Source organism: Alligator sinensis, unplaced genomic scaffold (genome assembly GCF_000455745.1).
Source record: "Alligator sinensis unplaced genomic scaffold, ASM45574v1 scaffold241_1, whole genome shotgun sequence".
NCBI lineage: Eukaryota > Metazoa > Chordata > Crocodylia > Alligatoridae > Alligator > Alligator sinensis.
The window spans coordinates 4,332,726-4,339,671 of record NW_005841894.1 but is presented as its reverse complement, the minus strand read 5'-3'; the positions used below and the strand labels follow the sequence as shown (position 1 = coordinate 4,339,671).

The 6,946-nt window shown below is 42.0% G+C and overlaps 1 protein-coding gene across 1 annotated transcript in view; it reads right to left on the bottom strand.

Moving 5' to 3' along the window:
- The window catches only part of LMO7 (LIM domain 7), a gene marked incomplete at its 3' end in the record, with an annotated part of 165,312 nt that overhangs the window by 4,838 nt on the left and 153,528 nt on the right, over positions 1 to 6,946 (bottom strand). Inside the window, 3 exon segments of the mRNA XM_025197342.1 lie at positions 958 to 1,075; positions 4,696 to 4,725; positions 6,687 to 6,946. The exon segment at positions 6,687 to 6,946 is cut by the window's right edge and continues 30 nt beyond it. Coding sequence (XP_025053127.1) covers positions 958 to 1,075; positions 4,696 to 4,725; positions 6,687 to 6,946 — 408 coding nt within the window.

Here is a 6,946-nt window from a genome sequence, read left to right as displayed (position 1 = left end):
CCCCCCCCCCCGACCACACCACACCGCCGCGGGGGGGGGGGGGGGGGGGGGTGCATGCAGCAGGGGTCTCTGCTTCTCACCTCCCTGCTCCTAGTTCCCAGCATGGCAGACAGTCTGGCTCTAAGCTGGCTCCTGGCTACAGCTGTCAAGTGGGTTGGGTGGGAGTGATGAGTGGAGGGAAGAGCTCTCCCTGCCCCTCCTGCTGTGCCAGCTCAGGGCCAGGGTTATGTGCAGTGTGGCTCTGTTATCACCCTCTCCTTCCCCGACTCAGCTGCTCAGGCAGGAGACAGAGACTCTATCTGTGCCAGCTCGGGAGCAAGGCTGGCCCGGTGCTCACCCTGTGCAGATAAGCACCAGCCAAGGCTAGCACACTGACCTGCAAGGGGCACCTGTGATGCCAGAGGACAGTGAACAAAGGTGATTTGCTATGGGATATGGTACAGAAGTTCAATATACTGCTCTGACCTAAACCAATTAAGTTTAGTACTACATCCATCCAGGTCTATCTTAGCCCAGGTTCCACTATTTTGAAACTGGTCTATATGTGCTGAACTTCTGTTCTGTTGCAGGTTTAGACTGGTTTCCAATCACTTATACTGGTTTATGTGCAATTTCTGTACTTAGCCTTATTGTCATACACAGAAAGCAGCCTTCAAGCTGGTATTTACTGTTTAGTCCTCAAAGGCTACAATGGAAAAAGCTTTACCTGGCAGAGTTCAATAAGATGCAGTAGATGAATTAAGGCATCAGATTTCATCCCTTCTTCCGATAACCTAGGCTAGGGCAATTGTTTGGACTGGGTCTTTTTGGACTCAGTTGTGTGAAATAGAGTGCACGCAACAGCCTACAGATTAGGTAGAAGTTGAATGTACTCAGCATCTCTCAGGTAACACAGGATAGAAACTGCATGCCCTTAGAAGTGTATGTGCACAGAGGTCAGGGGCAGGGAACACTTACATCTTGCCACCTTTGGTCTTGTTCTTGTAGCTGGGCTTTTATTTTCTGTAGCTCTTCAAAACGAATCTTGCGCATTGACTGCAGTTCATCTGCGCTGATATCAGTCAAAGACTTACTCCTAGGAAAAGCATTGTTATGCTTAGATTTATTTGTGCCAATATTTATTCAAGTGGAACTTTTGAAAGGAAGGGATTTATGTTAATATGATGAAGCTCTTGGAGGGAGACATTTTAAACCGAGCAAGAAATAGTAAAAACATACAAAGTCTTGACAAGTAGCTAAATGTGCAGGCTGGGATGTGCAACAATGCCAGTGATCATGTCAATAAACAGTATCTTTGTTCTAATAAGACTAGAAAAGGTAAGCAGCAGCTCCTGTGGTTTTGTTGCAGCTTTGTATTAATCATTCAAGTTGATTCTTCACATTTGCCTGCTCCTCACAGATCTCCGCTGCTTCTTTCTACTCAAATTCTCCTCTACCCCCAAATGCCATTTTCTCCCTCCACGTGTGCAGTTCTGTCATTTTTACCTATTCCTCAGGCCCACAATCATGGAACCATCTTCAATTATCCTCCTTCTCTTTCTTCATACAAAAGCTTTCAAAATTTTATCACTTCTCATACAAATTATGAATACCTGTGTCTCTCAATCCCCCCCATTCCCTCCCCCCCACAAGCCGCAGCCACCCACACATTTCTAAAGACCACTCCATCCTCACTACCAAAAAGCAGTTTGGTTCATGCCATGACTTCCCAACTTCCTCCTTCTCAGCCTTCCTGACTCTCTTTGATTTAATGTCCAACAGCTACAATAATCTTACTCTCTCTCAACTTTCATTAAGCTGTCTACACCAATTTCAAGTTCCATTATTGCATTGTCACCCACTCTCCTCCTCCTAAATTTTCCCACAGCTCTCTTCTCTTTCACTTCATTTGCCATATTTGACATCCATTCCCGTGCTACTTTCTTCTCTGTTCTCACCCGTATTGAGTCATTAAGACAGAAGACAGCTGCATTGCATGACAGTTTTCTGGAGGTTTTGTACATCATAATGAAAACCTTTTGAAATATTTTGCAACATGCGCAAGCATGTGCGCAAGCACTGATTCCCTCCCTCATCCCCCATGGAAATTTTGCAACTGAGAAGTAGACAGTATTATGTATTAGTTGTTTTCCATATTGTAAGAGTGCCCTAACCACCAAACTATAAACTCAATTTCTGTGTCACACTTGTTTGAGCTCTTCCATGCCATAAATAAATAGTTATTAGGCTAGAAAACCATGGAATTTTAAGAGGTCTTATGTTTATCTATTCATTCAGAAGAGGTCCTGAAATTGTGCGAGTTCTTTATTTCCTATTCTCTGCAACCTTTTAGAACCTCTTCCAGATTTAAGACTCAGCCATAGCCGGAGAGACATGACAGCCTTCTCCCATTCTAATGCTTCAGAAGAATGCCACTTCTGCTCCCAACCACCTAGCTTTAGGTTGAAGAATACTATGACCACCTGAATGACAAGGAATGACACTGGATTGCAAGACCAAGGGAGTACACTGAAAGGGAAAAAATAATGGTATTAAATTAAATCTGGCCTAATAATATAGTTAATTGGCACAATGCCTTTTAAAATATTGGCAAACATTTAGGTAAAGCCCTGACCACGTTTCTTCCCTTCCAAATGTCATGACCCAAAGGCATGATTTTGTGTGCGCTTCGGCACCAGAATTATCCCCGCCAAGTTGCAGCTTCATTGCACGGGAGAGTTTCCTGTTGCAGAGGAAAACCCCGGTGCAGGGACGAGTTTCCCGCCTTTTCTGCAGCTTCTTTTGCAGAGTGCATTGCTCAAGTTGCAAGAGGAATGCACGGTGCAAAAGAGTTCCCGCCACCGGTATGCAAATTCGTTCCCCGCTATTGGCTAGTTTTAAATTATTCCCACGTGGCGGCTAACGATTGGCCTGTTAGCCGTATAAGAGGCTTGAGCAGTTTCCGCCCAAGCCGAAGAGGACTCCACATCCATCTCGTGGGGACTCTGGATACACGGCAGGGTAATAGAAACCCTGTGTGAGATTCAGAGGAGTTTGGCGACCTGATCCATCGCCCACCTCTTCCCGTCTTTGAGCGCAACTTTTATAAGACGTACCTACGATTCTAATTTTGGTGGCTCATTCACCCAGAGCATCCGGAGCTCTGTCCCGTGGAGCCTAGCAACCTCCACGAGACCGTCTGTGTTGTCTGTCTGTAACCGCAACTCAAGCAAGTTTTCCAGCCTGCACCACTGCCATCTCGGTGTAAGTAAACAATCTTTAAAACTACCGCTAAGCGTTTGTGCCTAATTCCAGCTCGATGGCCTTCCCTCTCCGACCCGGCGTGCCCGGGCTGCTGGCCACAGCCCGCGTGCAGCACGGAAAAGGGCTTGGGTCACTCCCGGCCCGCACACCAAACTTCAGCGTACCTAAGCATGAATATGAGGTACAAAATTGTCTGGTGGCTTCGTGGCACATCCACCTGAGGTTTAGGAAGAGGTCAAACCTTCTCACTAGTAACCAAAGGCTCTGGACTTTGGTTAACAATCCCATGGTTATTTCACTGGGTACTTATTTATTTACCATTCTCTGGCCCTTCCTTGCTTTTCTAGTTAACTTTTATATCATGTGCAGAAAATTATTGTGGATAACAAACTCCAAATATTAACACCAAAAGTGCTCAATATTTGTCGATGGAATGATAGAACACTTACCTTCTAAATTTCCCTTGCTTTTCTCTACATCCCCTGAACCAATTAGCTTTAAATATTGCTAAGTGAAAATTGTATGGCTTAGCATAAGATGAGCACGTACAAATCGGCATAACAAAAATTTTTAAAAAATCCAAAAGACCTATACTTTCAGATACTCATTCTTAAATTCTAGCTCTGTCCTGGAACAACTTTCACTCTGCTGATTCTGGCAACGTTCGCTATTTAATAATGTAATTACACAGTATCAAGAAAACTCAATCTCTTACTGACAAACTATACTTTTTCAAAAATCTCAAAAGAAAATCCACTATCACTTGCCCCTCTAAGTTTCAATTATCTTCCTCTACTAGGATCTTCCTTTTTCAAAAAAAGTTGAGTTTTGATGTCAAGTTTTGATGAAGATGATTAAATGTCACATGCTGAAACAAGAAATTGAACCCAACAGAAATGCTTCTCTAAACTAATTTCACTTTAAAGCTATCTGCTATCAACTTGCTTGAATCTTTCTTTCTGGGTGATTTATCTTGCATTGTTTCATACATTTGGAGTAGCTGGGAAATCTTCCAACCCTCCTATAACATAGATCTTTAAAACACAGCTCCAGAATTCTCGCTTGTGCCCTATTTCAAACAAAATAAAATATATGTACTAACCTTACTTCATATTTGATGAATATGTAAAAACCCAATTTATGCATATATAGTTGCCATGTGTAAAGTTTTAGCAAAACAAATTCCACTGCCGATTTTAAAATACCAAACAACATAAGTGATTAAACTTTGTTCTCCGCATATGCAATGCTTTATGCCACAAGGAAGCTGTCACAAGCACAGCTACTGGATTTCCTATACTTGTTAAGTAAATTGCCCAAGCACAGAACTACAAAGCAGCATGCACAAGTTGCTTCAAGCAAGAGTTTTTAGCTATTGTGCATGCATAAAAAAGTTAAACAACATACACAAAAGTGGTAGGGTAATACCTTTCATGTCTTTATCAAACTTACCCATGCTCATCAGAAAGCTTTTGAAACAGTCTGAGAAAACCAAAAATAAATTAATTTCAGTGAGTCTTCCATGATAAGCAAGAGAACATTAAAAAGTTTGGTAAGCAACTATTCTGAGTAAAGCAATGGGTGAACCTCAAATGGTTAGGGCTTGCAAGCTTTTTAGAGCACTTCACAGTTCAAATGCTAGGGAGAAACTTTTAGAACCCACACACTTTGGGAAGTCAAGTTTGTAAACCTTTGAAACAAATGTCTCCATCCCAATTTCTAGTACTTCTATCTTTGGAAAGACTGAATTACTTCTTCCACCACTGCCAAACTGCAAGGAATACATGCAAACCACAACTGTTTCAATAAATGAAAATTAAAACCACACAGTCCTAACAAAAATTGCTACTTTGGTTCCAATTAATTCACCCATTCCTAGTTTTAAGGCACACAATAAATGAAATGAATTAAACAATGCCAAAAGTAATCAGCTTAACACACGAGACAGACCCAAATACATCCAGCAGGATGTATTTAAAACATTTTAAAATACAAAACATTAGCAAAGGCATTGAGCATAAATATTTTTTAATGAAAAATCCTTAGAACAGCTCAATTATTTTCAAGTATTTGAGATATACTGCTAAGCACTTCTTGCATTTGGTTAACTGTGTGAAGCTGAAATATAAGAGACACAAAAATATTGGCTGGAACATGAAAATGTATCAATCATAAATGAAGGACGCAAAACATGAAAAACTGCAACTTGCAATGCCGTATTTTCAGTGCTAAGAACAAACTCAGAAAAACCCACTCTTCAGGACTGAGCATGACATTTGAAAAAGAGCAGTAGTTACAGTGCAGACTGGAGAGAGAGGTTCTCATCACCCCAGGGATGGAGCAGTGGAACATTCATTAAAATAGAGTATATCTGAAAGCAGGGAAGATGTTATGATTGGGAGAGTGAAGATATTCCAGTGGAAACTAAATTAGCACCATACATATACACCCTCTCTTTTCAGGTAGGTTTTTTCTTAAAGGGCGTAGGGTTACTGGTGATTTCTACCTCAGGTATCAGGCCTACAGCTGTGAAAAATGAGTTTCTGGACATTTTTCAATCCTGGATCATGGGCATTACCAACACCCTTCAAAAATCAAAGCATTCATGTACTTCAGGGCCTCTCTACACGTTACATTTATACCACAATTAACATATTAATCATGGGATAAATGGCAAGGGTGGTACACATGCACGCGATGCCAGCAACTTGAAACCCCACACCCACACTTTACAGTCTCTGGTGGGGAAAAACCTTCAGCAACCCTGCTCTCCATAGCCCTACTGGAGTTGCTGAAAGCAGGGTTTAAACTTCCACAGGAGGAAGCCCTCAAACAGACCCAAGGATGACGATCAGCTGATTGCTGGTCCCAGCTCCAGGGCAGTCCAAGGTTACATGTGGGACCAGACACCTGGCTTTCAACTGGTCAGTGCAGAGGGAACTCAGGATCATGAAGGCAATGGCAAAGGGTGCGATTGGGACCCGATCCCCAATTCCAACAATCACACCTCCTGCCATGCCACATGATCAGATCACAGGGTGACTTGACATGCGTGTGTATCATGGGCTTCAGGAACATTTGTACACTATATTGAAAACCTACACCTCAGTTTCTATGGTCTCTTGAGTAATTTATGTATGTGCCTGTTCATCCACAAAAAAGAAGTATATTAATCTGAGACGCTGCTGGTATCTTGATAGAATTTACCAGCAGCCATAATGAAACATGAAATATCCTAATTATGGTTGAAAATATGGTATTGCAGCCCAAAGCAAAATTTAACGAAAGCAAATGAAGCTTTTTTATGGATTACGTAACTAAATAAATATGTTGAAGCCTTCACACTTGCATGCATGGATCAATACAAGATGATGTTTTCCTTAAACAGGGACAGTTCCAATAATTCAGATACAAACTTAGTCCGTGCAGATACACAACCTGACCTCTCAACCATCTGCCGCTTCTTGTGTCTAACTTTGCTGGCTTCTCGGATAGCTTCCCATTTTTTCCAGTCTTCTTCACTGCATGGACCTGGTATAAAACTGATTGGCTGCACAATGCTTCCTACTTTCCAAGAGTCGATCTTTCGAGTCAACATATCGTCCTTCTGTCGTAAAGAGGGTGATAACACCATACCAGCATTTTTTTTCTCTTGCAACGTGCTGCTCTTTTCAAGTAAGCAAAGGAATTTGGACCGGATTTC